Raw genomic sequence first — 17,205 nt, 5'->3', positions numbered from 1 at the left:
AGGAAAAGCAAGAATCAGCAGTCTCTGCTCTACTTGACATCATGACAACTGGCCTCTGTATCAGTGGAGTGTATGATTTAAGATTGGACCACTTGGCACATCTTAGCTAACATCAGTGTCAGGGCTATTTGAAAACTTCTGCCCCCACCATAGGTTGTGAGCCCCAAACTTCAGACTTGGAAGGAAAGGACTTTCTTAAATGTGAGTTGAGCCTTCCATAAGCTTCCCAATGAAGTCTTCTGCTATTTTCATTACCAGACTCCAATTCTTTGGGCAGCTGACTCAAAAACCCTTTCTTCAAAATCGGTGACTTTTGACAATAGTTAGGAAATAAATTAAAATCACAATGGCCATCCCTTTGGAAACGAAGTTGCAATCTGATAAATTAGACATACAGCAGCTCCAAAAGTTGGAGCAAGAAAGGAACTCGGAGGATGCAGATGGCCCACAGTGCATTAGACACCCTCTGAAGAGTTGACCAATGCTTTGTTCTCATTCATGACCTTATGAATCACATGCCTTGCACTATATTAGCTTTAATAATTACATATTGGAGAAATTGGTCATAGTTATGTTATAGGAATAAAATAATGGATAGTTGTGTGACAACTGACAACCCAAATCAGCAAATGAAAAATGGGGAATACATTGAATGGAGCAAGGTCAGTAAAATAAACTGTCCTGAAAATTATTGCCGTTGGTGATGCAAGATATTCAACCTTGAAGACAATACGCTGTATTTAAGACAATCGTGTAGTTGTTAATACTGTGAAAGACACATTGAATTTCTGATTAAGATAAGTCATACAAACACCAAATCAATAACGGCATGATTTCAGCCTTTGTTTGATGTCACTCTTTTCTGTGTCCACTTGCATGAATCTGTCCTGTTTCTTTTCTTTGAAACCCAAAAACTGATAACAAATGCATTTATAGATAAAGTAGTGTAGTGTTGATATAGCACCATCTGAAAGATCTGGTCTGAAATGTGGCTGATGAGCTCCTCTTGTGTTTAAAGGTCAAAATTGCTTTAGGTAAAATAACTAAAATACCGGCTGCCCCAGTATCTGCATGTTGACATATATTAGCCAATAGGTTAAGAATTTATTTTTTTAAAATTGAATTTATTGGGGTGATATCTATCTATATGAACAGGGAATATGCTAATTAGCTGAGCGAGTGTCATGACCGCTCAGGAGGAGGTGTGCGCAGATGGGCGGGAGGGGACTGCGTGCCACCCCCACCCCAGCAGCCACAGGGAGGCTGGGGCTGGGGGCGGGCTGGAGTGGAGACACAACACACAGGAGCGCCTGCCCCCACCCCAGCCGACACAACTCGGTGGCCTGTGCTTCGCGGGTCAGGAGTGGGTCCTGGCCCCCCGCGGGGTGTCTCCTCGTGCAATTTCAATCGTGCGCTGGGCCTCTCATTGGTTAATAAAATTATATAGGTTTCAGGTGTATAATTCTACAATACATCATCTGTATATGGTATTGTGTGTTACCACCCCAGGTCAAGTTTCCTTCCATCACCATTTATCCACCCTTCTACCTTCCTCTACCTCCCCCCACTCCCTTTCTCTCTGGTGATCACCATACTGTTGTCTGTGTCTATGATTTTTTTCTTCTTTGCTTAATTGCTTCACTTATTTCACACAACCTCGCTCCCCTCTGACAACTGTGAGTCTGTTCTTTGTATCTATGAGTCTGTTTCTATTTTGTTTGTTATTTTGTTCATTAGATTCCACATATAAGTGAAATTATATGGTATTTGTCCTTCTTTGACTGGCTTATTCACTTAGCATAATACTCTCCAGGTAATGAGTTAAGCATTTCACATGCCATTTCATTTACTCCTCAGAAGAACTCTTTTCAGTAGATACTATGGTAGCCATTTCACAAATGAAGCATCCAAGGCACAGAATGGGTAAGAAACTTGCCTAAAATCTTAGTTAGTAGATGATGGAGCCAGGGATGTCATGTGCTCACAGTTAGTGCTCTTGGCCATCAGAGTTCCATGCCTCTGGGCTTGCTACTTAACTGAGGCTAGATCATCTACAGTCTATGACATTGTTTTTTTCTTCCCATTTATCCATCTGTCTTTCCTATGATACTTAAATACTACTTCAAGGACAAGAACATTTTTGTCATCTCAATTCTTAGTCTTCTGATTTCATCCTACAAAATTTTAAGTTTTCCAAAGTAGAACTTTCTTACTAAAAGTAACTTTTTACTCAGTTTTTCAACTCAGATGAAATACAACAATCTCAGCACCCACCAGATTTCCCTTCTCTTCTCCCTCAGATCTCTTAGACGAAGTCCCAGCGTCTGGGTGTGCTTAGTGGCCAGACTTTTTTGTGTCTTAGAGTGTGTTGGTATATTGTGTGAGTATGTTTTCTATTTTGTCAGTCTGCTACATCAAAGCATCATTTTAACACTGATTTCAGGAAAATCTCCAACTTTAGGGTCCTAAGGCAGGTGAGATCCTTCCATCTGCATATATGTGTGTGGCTACACTAGTTCTAATGGAAGTTTTTGTTGAGCAAAAAAAAAAAAAAAAAAAAAAATCTTATTGAAGTTTCACTGTTTTTCTGTATCTTTTTATAACACTTAAAATTTTAAAATCACTAATTTAATTGCATTGCATTATGAATATTCCCTATTTTGGGTGGATAGTACATTTTTCCTTTGGAATTCAAATGACTTTCAACATAGGACCTCATTATGTTAGTAATTATCTCGTTAAGAGTTTTTTGTTTGTTTTTAAGAAGGTTGAAAAAAGGCAGGAGAGGATGCAAACCTAGTTCAGGGAAGCCATTTCAGAGAAGCTAGGGCTGTACTTGAGCTTCTATAGCCATTTCCTAAGATTGCAATTTAATCTTCAGGTGATGCGGAAAGTGTCCAAATATTTTTCAATAATTCTTTTCCATAAAAATCCTGTGCCTTAAATTGATGAAGTATTGTTTAACTTCAATTATTAAGGTAATCCAACTCTCCATATAAATAGGCTTTCCTCTTGTCTGTTTTTGTTTTTTTTGAAATAAACATCAGAAGAACTTACAGTGCCTTACTTGAAGAGCTGAAACACATTTGGGAATGTGTTTCCCAAATCCTTCTATTTAGGAATTAGCCTGAACCTAACACACTACCAAGAGAATAGCTACAAAGCTCAGAGGGCCTCCATTATTTGATGCTTTAATCACCAGTAATTTTGTAATAATTCCTATTCTTGTGTGTCTGAATATTATTAAGGCTTTTTACTGATTAAAATCTTATTTTATTGAATTGTCTCTGACCTAAATGTTTGATTATTTAAATTAATAACTTTTTAACCTTTGGAGGGCTTAATAATCTATTAGAAAATAGTGGTTCCTCTACCCAGTAAAATGCACATACACATAGACACCCCGAATTTAGCATAAAGTCATGAGGGAGTTCAAGGATTGTTGGACCTATTTAAGGGTCTATTGGAACCTATTGGAAGTGATTTGAAGAGCTCTGTGGCAACCAGTGTGTTTTCACAGAGCAAGCTTATGAAATTCTCTTTAAATCAAATTCCTTTAAAGAAATTGATTGATATCAAATGCTTCATGGATTAAGGTGAGACTAAATAAATGACAAGAAAATAAGCAAAATAAACAAAGATAAGTCAGGCACTTGCATAAAATTCTCCAGACACAGTTGCTCTCACATAAAGAGGTATATAATGATATCAGTATTACTTTATCAGCCTGTGGGTAAGCAAGTTATGTGGCTGAAACAATATATCAATCTGCATTTTATTACATTAGACTAAATAATATCCAACATTTTCTAATTTGAATATTCTAGCAGAATATTTCTAAGTTGAATATTCTTTAGAAATGATAAATTCAGTATTTCTATATTCTTTCAGAGTGGATTTTAACCTAGGGAAATTAGGATATTTTTTCATGGTGGTCTTGGTAGCACATTCCACATCAAAATTCAGATACTATCCTTGGGGTTCAAGTTCTTTTATTCCTAGAGAAAACAGCCATATTTGTTTAAGATATTTATTCACTTTCATAGTTGCCTCTAAATATTTCAAGTACCTTACAAATTTCTGGGTTTATAATCATATTTCTCACCAAACTGAGACATGTTGGTAAAATTAAGAACCTTAAGTTTCTGAAAAACAAGATAGCTCATATGTCAAAATATAATTTTCAAAATGTTGAACATATTCTCATATAAATAGTTATTGAGCACATGTCAAAATTTTATTTAGTTTGATCAACAGGGTGACAAAGCCAGTTCAAAAAAGAGGAATATGTATTTATCTCTGTATCCATAGCCATATCAATTCTACTCATATAAATATAAATTTTGGTACCAGTCCTCAGTGAGGCCAAATTTCTTCTGTCAGTTATTTAATATGAATCCATTCATATTAAAAACTCCATATACCCCAGCTTTTTAACAATAAAATGTATCCCTTTTGTTCTGTTAACTTTAGGTCTATTGTTCTAAGCCTTTAGCATACAGACTCACCTTGTAAAAAAGACTGATGGGTTCTACCTCCAGAGATTCTCTTCGTAGGGAAAATTTTATATCTATGTGGAGAACACAGATATAAATGACAGCCAGTTTCTCAGCATCACAAAAGGAAAGAAATTCCTTAAAGGAAGTAAATGTCCCACGTTCTATCATTTATGAATGCTGAATGGAATAATTGAAAACCTCTTAGAAATTTTATGTGGGAATTGTTTTAAAAAGTTCTATGTGAAATGATTTATTTCAAAGCAGAGACCTTGCTTCTAATATATATATATATATATTAGAAGCCTTCCTTCCCCCGACTGCCAGCACCAGCTTCCCTCTGGCACCCAGGACCAAGGCTTCCATTCAGCCACTAGCAGGCACCCAGGACCCAGGCTTCCCTCGCAGCCCTGGCTTTGTCCGGAAGGTTGTCTGGAAGGTCATCCAGAAGGATGTCTGATCTAATTAGCATATTATGCTTTTAATATATACTAGTGGCCTGGTGCATGAAATTTGTGCGGGGGGGGGGGGGTGTCCCTCAGCCTGGCCTGCACCCTTTCCAATCTGGGACCCCGCAGGGATAGGGCCTAAACTGGGAGTTGGACATCCCTCTCGCAATCCATGACCACTGGCTCCTAACCGCTCACCTGCCTGCCTGCCTGCTCGCCCCCAACTGCCCTCCCCCTGCCGGCCTGATCACCCCCCCCCCCCAACTGCTCTCCCCTCCTGGCCTGATTGCCCCTAACTGCCTCTGCCTCGGCACCGCCACCATGACTTTGTCCGGAAGGATGTCCGGAAGGTCTCCCAGTCTAATTAGCATATTACCCTTTATTAGTATAGATGATTTGGTCTTGCACTAGCATTTTGTTTAGGAAAGGTTGCTCGCACTGCTCTTAGACATAGATGATGTGGCAGAATGTAGAGTGAGGGAAGCTCCTCAGGTCGTTCAAATGGAGCCATAGGATGTGTGTGTCTCTTTCCAGGACCAAGAAACCTCCTTCCCCAGGGCACTCTCAGCTCAGAGACTCTCCCCACGGTGGTGCTTTCTAGATGGTGAGTGTTCCTGTATTTCACTGAGGGGTGGGGGTTGGGGAAGTTGCAGGGCAAGGCATCCATTGATGAATTGGACTCCAGTTTTCCAAAAGGTTAGTCAGAAACCTTTCATGTGGTCCCTCAATGATGTGGACTTGCTGATGTTGTAACACCTCTCTGAAGTCATTTTCCTCAAAGCAAGCTGGTTAACTCTGGCTGAACTTCTCAGCATCAGATTGCTCAAGCTGGCATTTCCCTTCATCGCTGTCACCCCCCGCTCTCACCCCCACTTCCTGAAAAGAGTTCAGTGCCTCTCTTACACTGAGGCCAGTAGATAGATTCAGTATCCATGGGATAGGTACCAGCACGTATGTCTCTTGCATATTTTTGAGCTTTTATATCATTTTCACCAAATCATCACTTCAGTGTGATGCATAAGATTTTATCAAAGCATAGAAAATTTCAGTTGTGTTCATACCTGCCCTGCTGAGCATGACATTGAATGCATAATAGGTCAGTTATTTCTGATTGGTCAATGAGTCCATTTTCCATTGCAAGCATCTCTCAATCCCTCGATGCTTCTCAATTCTATTTTTCTGTTCAGTTACCTATATTGAAGTCCATTCCTGCTTATATGCTTCCCAGTGTATCTACCACCCAGTGTCTCTCTATTTTACATGGTTTTCATCACAGACCCCTCTTTGTTTATCTGTGAATGCGTCCGAGAGGATATAACTGTGGATAGGAGTATGACAGGATGTGAGATGTCTGATCAGTATCACGAAGATGAGCACTTGTATCTATCTGAAATCTAAGCCATTATAAATCATGACCTACCTTTCTATTGATGGCTTATCAACTGCCTCTGAAGGTAAATCATGCTGTTCTTCCTCCAGCTCTTCTATTCCTGATGATGAGAAACAATCATTTTTCCCCTGAATCTGCAGAGGAACGACTTATATTTAATAAAATTATGGAAACGTATATGAATTGTTCTACAGATAGTCTGTTCTATATACAGTCTTTCCTAAAATTACAATCAATGTTTAAATAAACATTGTTTCTAATAAAACTATTTATAGAGTGAAACTAATATGGGGATTAAGACCATTATCCACAATTGGTTAAACAGAACAGAGTAGAGAAAGTACTTCTCAGGCGGGGTCTCCTCTCCTATTACTTTTAGAGGGCAGGGGCCGTGACAGTTTTGTTTCTTAGTTCATTTGGAAGAAAGCTTCTTCTTAAGTATGGTTTTCAAATGATTGTTTGCATTTTGAGTTTTCCCTTCTAGTACTATGCAGAAAATCTGTTTATAATATTTGGACTCTGGTAGACAGATTTAAGGAAGGAGAAACATAATTCTTAAATGTTAAGAATAATCAGAATAATTTTTGAAAACCCAAGTTTGTAAGACTTTTTTCCTCAAGCCACAGCTGCAGCCCAGTCCCTTTTAAAAATGCTTAAATTATATATATATATAATTTAATTTATAAATGTAATAATTTATATATATGTATTAGTATTAGTATTATTGTTATTGCTGTTTTGATCTTCTTCAGACATAGCTTAGGGACTCAGTTTTAAGGTGAAATTATACCTTTAATGCTGGATGTAGTTTTTGGCTCTGCTTCTTCAAGATCTTTTTCAAAATAAGAACCACTTTCTTGGGAAGTCTGGCTACTGAGAGTTTTGTGGGGTTTTTTCCTAGGCTTTATTTACTTAATAAACACACATGGAGTCCCAGCTCTGTTTAAGGGCCTAATATCTGGAGACATAAAGAATAAATGACAGACCTTTAAAGAGGCAGATACCTTAGTCTCATCATTATCTGTGAAGATAGTTCCTATAAGAAGTGTAAACAGAATGTTAGTGTGCATAGAAATGGAAGCAATGAATTCTGTCCGTGGTTAGGGACGACGGGACTAAGGGAGGGCTCACAGAGGAGGTAACATCTCACTTGCTCCTTAAAAGGCAAGTAAGATTTTGACAGGCAGGTGTAATGGGGAAGGCAGGGCCTTCTAACAGCAGAGGTGAGGAAGTCCTGCGTTTTTCCTAATAGACTTAGGGACCGGTCACTAGTCCCTAAACTGGAATGGAAGGTTTCTGATTGATGTGGTAGAACAGAAGGTTAGAAATTTAGTGCCAGATCACAGGACACTCTGAATACCATGTCCTTTTTTCTTTTTTTCTAGCAACTTCTGCTGATCGCTTTTATCGAATAGACAGATCTCAGGTATGTTTTCTTGAGCCTGCTTGTGAAAGTGAAAAATTCCCTAGTAAAAATGCTTTATTGGTATCTAATCTGATAAATTTTTCTAACAAAAACGCGGAAACACACATTTTGGAATTATAATCTTCGCCCTAAGCCCTGAGCTGTCTTGTGTTTTGTGATTGGTGGACTGGAGATGATATGGCTTGACCTTCTAAATGAGTACAGAAAATAGCTAGACTTGTATCATCGCCAGCCTGCACTTCAGATCCTTACCTACATTGCTACTTATAAATACTGCTTCCTAGTCAAACAGGTGCCTTTGAAAAGTTGACACCTCAAATTTAAGACCTCAGGTATACTGGTATATCTAGGCTACTTAGTTTCAACTCCTCACCTCTCAGAGTTCCGTAATAAGAAAATAAAATGTTTATGCCTAATGACAACATGTTCCCACTGTCCAAATTCTCCTGCAAAAAGAAAGGACAGTGTGGAATCCGGTCATAACACCTCGTTAACGATGCTATTTAGCCTTGACCAGATCCTGGGGGGAGGAAGTCCACTCATGCTGGACCAAGTTCATTGCGGATGTCACTTCTTTGGTAGTATTTGGGCATCTCTGGTTATACCTAACAAGATCCTGGTCAACTAGGAACCAAACCAAGGGGGATTCACCTCTCTCCCTCCCCAGCCTCTTGCTATGATGTTGCTTCAGGGAGGGATGTCCACTGGTCAGGCCTCTGAACATTGACTGTGGTCATTTGATTAGTCACAGAATTTCATTATTCCTCAAGTCCAAGAAGCTTTCTTCTGGTTACCCTTCAGATGATGGATTTGAGCATCCTTGTCAGTCCTCTGACAGACTTCTTTTTCTTCCTTAGGAACATTTGCACTTTGTGATGGAGATTTCTCAAGATGAGGTTTTTATTCTGGACCCAGACATGGCCTTGTCACAGCAGGCAGGGACACCGCCAGGAATGCCTGACCTGGTGGTGGAGCAAGCCTCAGGGTGAGTAGGCGGCTCCGTTGACATTGTGATGGTGAGACTGGCCACAGGGTGCCAACAGTGTCTTGTTTGGCTTTAGCATTGACATTTCTAATGAGGGCAAACTATTTTAATATACAATAGTCCCCTTCTTATCCATGGGGGATATGATTCAAGAACCCTGCTCCCCCAGTGGGTGCCTGAAACTGTGTTTAGTATCAAACCCTATATACTAGTCTTTTTTCTATACATACATACCTGTGATAAAGTTTGATTTATAAATTGGTCATAATAAGAGATTAGCAATAATACCTAGTAATAGAACAATTATAATGATATACTATGATAAACGTTATGTGAATTGTCTCCTATCCTCCCGCCCCTCCACCAGTAACTGACATAGTGGGATGGCATGAGATTTCATCAGACTACTCAGAATGGCATGACATTTAAAACCTAAGAATTATTTATCTCTGGTAACTAAAATCACAGCAAGTGAGACTACAGATGACTTGGGGCTACTCTGCTGGTTTTCCTGTTGTGTTTCATCAGTGTTGTACAGGTGGATTCCCTATACGTCTGACTTATGAATGGTTGTGTGGAAGGACACTTTCCCACCCAGGTTTGCCTGAGCCTTCTTGACCCACCACGTCCACACTTCCTACCAAACTAGAAGGCACTAGCGCTTGCATTTGTGCATCTGTAGCTGTAAGGCCTGTGTTAGCCAAAAAACATTGACACAGGTGATTTGACAATTATTTTTCTCCTCTTCCACGTCCTCCTTCTTCTTTGCTATATCCAGGCATCCGGAGGCATTGAGATTGTATAACAATAACTGTCACATGCCAAGCACTTATTATGAGCCGCGTACTGTGCTAAATGCCTTTCTTATATCCCTGCCACCACTTCATAGTGACTTAATCATCTTAAGTCATCTGTACTTGTTTCCTCATCTGTATCACGAAAATAATAACACCTACTTATAGAATTGTTCTAAGATTAAAGTAATTGATGCATGTGGAACATTTAGAATAGTTTCTGCACTTGATAGATACTCATTAAACATTATTTTATTCAAATCATTGTCATCATTTCACAATGACCCTGTAATTTGCTACTATTATGTCCTAAGTCCACAAATAAGAAAATTGATGACTAGAGGGTTCTGTAACTTTCCAAGTATTGCACAGAAAATAAATGGAAAAATTGAGATGTAGTCACAGGTTTTCTGATGTCAGAACCCATGAATTTAACCATGACATTGAACTACCAAAATGATATTGATATTTCTAGGTTATTTCAACAATTTGAAAATATTTATTTAGAGGTTTTTTATGTGCCATATACTAGAGTAAGCACTTGGGAACAAGGATGCCAAAATTAAAATAGACATCCTTGCCCTTTGTGAAGTCTAGTGAACTTGAGTGGTTTACTGGTTAAAATAAGGATTTCCTTAGAAAGCGCGCGCACTCAGGTAGCATATACAAAGTGTACACACATACCTATACAGTACAAGCAGTGATACTCATTTGAGTTACCCTTATGCCTATTTACCCCTCTTCACTTGCTGTTATTTCTAAGTATCTCCAACTCTGCCAGGGCCAGCTCATGCCTGTGATGTGGACCGAGTGTGTAGGCATCAAGAGAAGACAGAAGTTGTAGGATGGAACAGATATATAGCTGTGCTTAGGAATCCAGAGTTAGTGATACCAAAGCTATCCCAGTGTGAAGGTAAAGCCAACAGGCACAAAGGGTGATAACCCTGGATGTTCCAGAAGGTGATGGAGAGGGCCCTCTTTGTGGTCCATGGACTATAAATCAAGCCTATTAGTTGTGGGGAAAACAAGTGAAGTGCTGAGTCCTACCCCAGGTGCAGTAGGTACTAGAGACTAGCTGTCCTCCCACCTTACCTGAACTGGGCATACGGATGACTCACATCCCTTTGACCTAATCCATCCTTGATCTCATAAGAGCGAATGCATTCTGCCAGGCGCACCTTAGTCTTGGACCTGTTGGTCATTCTCTCCATGTCAAATCATGGCCAAAAGAAATGGCTTGTCTTGGTTAGAACTCTATTATCTCTAGCTCGTAAATAACACAGCCTGAACATCCGCAAGTACTTGAATCAGTCCCTTTCTTTTTCTCATGGGGGCCCCCTCAGGACATAAACCAGGAACAGGGGAGCAGGGGAAGAGGATGAGCTTTGTTATTTTCTTATCCGTACTTCAGTATCAGGCTTCTTTACTTCTTTTATGTTACATTTTAAATGATTTATCTTGAAATTCAGTTTTCTCACCTATAAGGAGGTCAGCATCATACAAATGGTTCATGATGGTTGAGAAAATTAAATGAAACAATAAACGTGAAGTACCTAGTAAATGCCCAATAGAGATGGATTTCCCTTTTCACATTTAGAGACAAGAATCACCTTGAGAAAGTGTAGGTAAGTCCTGTGGCTGACTTTGCTTACCTGTCTGGTGCCCTTCTCCCTCCCAGGATGTCAGACTGGTGGAATCCTTCGCTACGGAGACGCATGCTGAGTGACAGCGGCCTGGGAATGATAACTCCGCGTTTCGAGGACTCCGATATGAAAGATCTCAGCCACTCCCATGCGCTACAGTAAGAGTTCTCTCTCTGTTCTTTACCTGTGTGCCACTGTGACTCCTGGGAGAGGATTGGGTGGGATCTTCACCAATGGGAAGTCTTCTCTTTTCAGGGTTGTTCATGCTGTCTCACAACTGTGTCACCCTGTGTTTTGACATTTTATTCACTTAAAAAAAATAACATTGTGCTTAAAACATGGTAGATATGCAACAAACCTGGATGCCCTTTCCCTGGTATCTCACACTCAGTTTTTGTATGTTGAGAGTTAGAAGCATCGATCAGCTGCCTCCTGCACACCCCCTACTGGGGATGTGGACGCAACCAAGGTACATGCCCTTGACCGGAATCGAACCTGGGACCCTTGAGTCCGCAGGCTGACGCTCTATCCACTGAGCCAAACTGGTTAGGGCTGTTTCAGGCTTCTTAGGATATATTCCTAGAAGTGAAATCACTGGGTCAAATGGCAGTTCCATGTTTAATGTTTTATCCCCAAGCTCCCCATGGAGCTTCACGTTTCATTCCTCTTTCCCATGAGCCACACTGAATCTTTCATGTGGATCTATAAATACTTTCAACCCCAACAGTGTTTGACTAGACATTTCTGTGTTGGCCACATCATGAACGCATGCGTGAGAGTGATCATGAATAGTCTGGAAGGGACATGTAGTTTTCCTTTGTATGAACATTTCGATGTACTGCCCCTCTGTTTCATTTGTGTTCAGCCCTGAGCCTGTGTGTGTGCTCTGAGTAAGGCCACCAAGAGATTTTTGTTGTCCAAAGTGGAGTACTGCTCGTGCTGTAGCTTCAGCATTGGTTCATAGATCAAAGTGGTGGGTTGTGCTTCCTTCGGAAGTCTGATCACGGTCAGAAGTAGCGTGAATGTGGGCGTTTGCAATGGTGTTGGTACATTTGTGTCCAGTGACTCCTCCCTTCAGTTATTCCTTCTTGCAAGAGCAGGTGCTGGGTACAGTCTGTGGTCATGACACACTCACTCACACCCAGTATTTGACTTCAGTTTTAGAGGTTATGCAAGTTTATTGCAATTAATCAAATGAGGCTGTTTTCTAGACTGACCCAAAGTCCTAATCCAATAGGGACAATGGCCCTGTAACCATGCAGTCTTACTATTTTCATGAAATAACAAGATTACTGAGATCCTTAGAAGCCTAGGGTTAAGTGAAGAGGCAATTCAGGCATTATTTCCATAGGAAGAGAGGAAGTGATTTCTGTATGACAAAGGGGAGGAAAATGAGAAATCTGAAGCTAATTATTTCAATGGTAAAGGCTATACTTAGACACTCTAAGGGCAAAAGGTGACTTCATTTTAATTGCTTTTCTATACTATTTCTTGTTTCTTGTTCTGTTGTGTGAAGAGTGGAAAGGAAAAAGTGAATTACTATGGATTTTCCTTTTTAATTAAAGCACATTGTTAGTTTCTGATAGCATATTGATTGCTTACAATTCAGGGTGTTTTTCCATTTATTTTTTTTATACAGAATTGAGGCTTGTGAACCTGGATGAGTCAGCCATTCATTGATGGTTTAAAATAGTGGCCATCTAGCTGTGAGCAGATTTGTTTGGAAATTAGAGTTTTAGTTAGCTGCAGAATTAGAAATTAAGTCTAGACACACCAGATGAGCATTTTAGTTCTTATACACAGGCTATTTCAAAAACGTTGAGTATGATCTCAATCCAGGTTCCTATACCCTATTTTTTCTGTATATACTATATTGATGTATATATCATGCTACATGAAGTTATTGTTTCTAAGATAACAAATACTATTCCCATGAATCACAAATAAGTGTACCACTTTATATAACATCCAAGTTCTTAAAACTCTATATCAAAATCAACTCATTTTTTAATTTGGGTTATATTATCTTTTCAGGGATTTCTCTTAGTAGGCAGCTATCAGTGTTCCTGGCCATTTATACTACCTTAGCTCTTAAATACCCGAGAGCAGCTAACTCAGTTTAAAAACATTTTCTGCCAAGTCACTTGGAAAACAAAGTAAGTTTTAAACCTTCACCCACAGCCTTTGAGCCTGTCCAGCGGAAACTCCAGACATTGTGGAACGGAGACAAGTAATCCCCACCAGTCTGTCTGATTCCCTGGCTCACAGAGTATGTGAGCACGATAAAAATGGGGTTTTAAAATCACTTTTTACAAAAGTAAATACTATATATACCCTGATTTGTCTATTAATTCTTTTTTAAAAAGCTTATTGTGTCTAATAATTTCTTAGGAAGAACATCCCTTTATTCCATTAGAGATCATTTCTGAGATAAATAAGTATAATTGCAGTTACGGAATAATGCAATTACATATAAATATATAATAATATATAATGTCAATAATGAGTATTGATACTTGCTTTGTACATAGTTAAATATTCTTTGATTCTTTCAAAGGTTTTATATTTTGCTATTGCTTAGCAGCTGAATAAACTGAGACTCACAAGGATTAAAACATTGATCTTAGGTCACCCACAGTGAGAGCTGTGGCTTGAATGAGGTCAGCTTGACTTCTAATTCCATGCTTTTCCCACTGCACTACACTGTCTTCCCAAAGGGCCAGTGCAAAGGCCCGGTGCCCAGAATCCCATGAACCAAGAAAGACCTACTTTGGTTTCTATTTTTCTTTTAGCATTTGCAAAGTGAAAAATTCTATAATATAGGGAAACTACATAAGTGCAATATGTATATATGACTACAGATTAAACCAGAAGTAAATATGGTTGAGAATTAATTTTAAAATAAATATTTTTGCTTTAAAAAAAGAGATTGTAACTAAAAGAATGATACACTTTTATTTAAAGATTATTAAATATATATTAAATATCCTTCCATCTAAATAAGTACAAAAATTATATGCAAGGTCTTCATGTGCCAGCCATCCTGATTATTATGTTATTGTTTGATGTTATTTACATTAGGTCTTCTTTTAATTCATAAACAACATAGGGTGGCATAAAAAATGTATATTGTTTTATGTGTTGTTTTTTTTTTTGGTTTTGTATTGTTTTATCTGTTTCCATCACCTGTATCATACAATGCGTACACTTTCGGAAATTGCCTTTTCATTTAACATCATACTTTAAAAAATGTATTCATATTGATTTATAGATTTTAAATCCATTTATTTGGTATAGAATATTTTATTATAAATATGCCATAACTTATTTCTCCATTTTGATATTGATTTCTAATAACTTATTATTTAAGAAATGCAGTAAACATCCTGCTACGTGTATCCTTTTGTGTTGCAAAGGGTATATGAAATTTCAATTTTACTCAATCTTGTAAAATTTACCTTCCCATTAGGAATATTTAAGAATCAATATGTGAAAAGGGCCTGAAGAATCAGCACAAAATTCTAGGTACAGCAGGCATCTATAGCTTTCAGCCATAGAGTCCCAGATAATGTGGAAATAGGAAGAGTTGAATTTTAACATCCTGCTCACAATGTTAAATAACGCCCTGTATAAACAAATCAGAAGGGAAATTTTTAATTCTTGGAACCAAAAATACTATTTATCAGAATTAGCAGGAAACCATTAAAGTGGAAGTCACAGAATGATTTGTGGCTCTAAATTAATTTATCAAGAGAAAAATGATTGCATACAAAGAAAGCATTCAACTAGATTAACCAAAAAAAGGAATCCCAGGGTACAGAACAGAGAAACAAGAGAAAAATAATAAAAGTAGACAGAAATCAATGACAAGGGCAATAAAACAAACAAAACAGGGATTAATCAAGAATAAAATTTAAAAATGATTCAGTTAAAATATAAATAAGAGAGACATTATGAAAAACTCATTGAAAAAATAACTATGGGAAACAGAAAGCATTGTAACTGCAGTGCTTTCCCTGGTCCATTCTTCTTCCATGGCAGCCAGTCTGCATCTGTGTGGGGAAAACCCTTTCCCCTCCAGACTCAAACCAACCCACTCCCCTTGCGGTTTTCTCATAGTTTTAAACTCTAGTTTTTTAGGTTCATCAACCTTCCTCCTGCTTCAGGGAGAGTAAAACAGAACAAACAAACTGAATGAATTAGATCTTGATTATTATTGGGACTAATTGCATATGTATTATGATTTCATATAGAAACATCATAATGTTTTAGAAAAAAGCATCTATGTCTATATATAATAGAGACCACTTATATGTAGATCCTCAAGGAGAGACTGCTATTCCAATGAAGAATATACAACACATATAGAGATATCCAAAACACCTAATAATGCTTTAAACTGAAAACTTATCCTTTTTAGTGTAGGCTACAATTCTGAACCACCATATCAAGAAGATAGTTCTGAAATTCACCACCCTCCTTCCAAACCCCAGAAGTTCTGCACTGAGCACAGGAGCAATAGCTTCATTCCCCTCCTATCTTCTGCTATTTCCTTTCCCCAGTTTCTTCCTGGGACAGTCGGTGGTGGCCTGACTGTGATACAAAAAGATAATTGCTCATATTGTCAGAGCTCCAGGTTCTTAACAGAAAGACAGACCATGGAGCACTGATTTGGGTTGCGGAAATACCCTTCACACATCACAATCAGATAAGTGGGAGGAAATTAATCTTCTTAGTAGGGTGCAGGTTTGGCTGGACTATGTCTTGGAGATGCAATCAGTGCTGTCAGGATAGAGACCGACCCTTGCGTCCGTTTCACTAAGATAGTTGGGTCTCATCTCTCCTTACCTTTGACAGCTTTAAATCCTGTCCTCCCTGGCTAATCGCTCAGGCTGAGAAAGTCACATTTTAGCTGATGTGTATCTTTCTTTCTCCTTCTTTTTCTCCCTGCCTCTCCTCAAGGTGTTACCCTTTCCATTTAGCCAAGCACATAATAATACTCTGTCCCTTTATGTGTGCAAAATATTTAATAGGAGTTTTTTTCTGTTCTTTTTATAATTGCTCCTCAAACAGTTATGGATATTGGGGCTTTAAACCTTTTTTTTTTATGGATTTTCATTTCCAAGGTTAGTGGCAAAGCCAGGAAAGAATTCTCTATGCACCAGATCTTATATTGATCCACATTAGGGGAAAAAGAAACTTGTTAGGGTAAACGAATCATCAGTTGCTCTAATAGTAAACATTCATTTTATTTTAAATGACGTCAAGAAATTCTGCCCTTCCATTTCTATGAGTTCTACATTTTGCCAATGATTATGACGTGAGGAAATATGATTGCCCTGAAGTGGCTCTCTTCTCATTTGTAAAACAAGGCGGCCTTCCCTACTCACACTTGAGGAATAGTGTGAGCATGGGGGAAGCTGGCTGGATCCTTCTTTAGAGCGTGTGAGTTCCTAGGATGGACAAACTGTGGATTGCTCATTCTGCACCCAAAGCACTTTGCACCACACGCTTTGTACAGGCATTCACGAGGGCAGGCTTGTTGGGTGGATGGGTGAATATTGGACGTTAGAGAAAAGGGGCTTCATGAAACCAAGCTAGAATGGCTATTTGTGGTGCTGTAGTAAACCCAGTGCTAATCCCGTAGCAGTTGTCACAAAATGATATATAATGTTACACATTTTTGTTAGGCTGTGGAATCCATTTACATATTTCAGATTGTGATAAGGGTCTGTTTGATCCAGGAATTTGCATATGAGAAGCAGTATAGTTTATTCTGAATGTGCCTTTGGTACATCTCCCTGTGACATGAAATATTTCTGCAGTAAGTCCTCTCTCCTGACCGCTGGTGCTGGGACTCACCTTTCTGAGGTCACCCTCAGCCCCACGCATTCCTCTGAGGCTCACCTAGGAATTAGCTCACCACACCTCACTTCTTTCCCTCCCCACCTCCACAGAGAGGGGCAGAGGCGTCAGGGAACACAGCTGAGGAAGCGCTGGGGAGAGCAAGGCGATCCTAGTG

The 17,205-nt window shown here is 38.9% G+C and overlaps 1 protein-coding gene across 2 annotated transcripts in view; it reads left to right on the top strand.

The window, feature by feature from the left end:
- The window catches only part of DGKI (diacylglycerol kinase iota), a 196,126-nt gene that overhangs the window by 128,206 nt on the left and 50,715 nt on the right, over positions 1-17,205 (top strand). For both annotated transcript variants that reach the window (XM_081102141.1, XM_081102140.1), the window contains 4 exons: positions 5,480-5,549; positions 7,721-7,761; positions 8,619-8,746; positions 11,219-11,341. In XM_081102141.1, the coding sequence (XP_080958267.1) occupies positions 5,480-5,549; positions 7,721-7,761; positions 8,619-8,746; positions 11,219-11,341 (362 nt within the window). The remainder of the gene's footprint in view (positions 1-5,479; positions 5,550-7,720; positions 7,762-8,618; positions 8,747-11,218; positions 11,342-17,205) is intronic.

Source organism: Myotis nattereri (assembly GCF_964212035.1).
Source record: "Myotis nattereri genome assembly, chromosome: 11".
NCBI lineage: Eukaryota > Metazoa > Chordata > Mammalia > Chiroptera > Vespertilionidae > Myotis > Myotis nattereri.
This window is presented reverse-complemented; position numbering and strand designations above follow the sequence as displayed.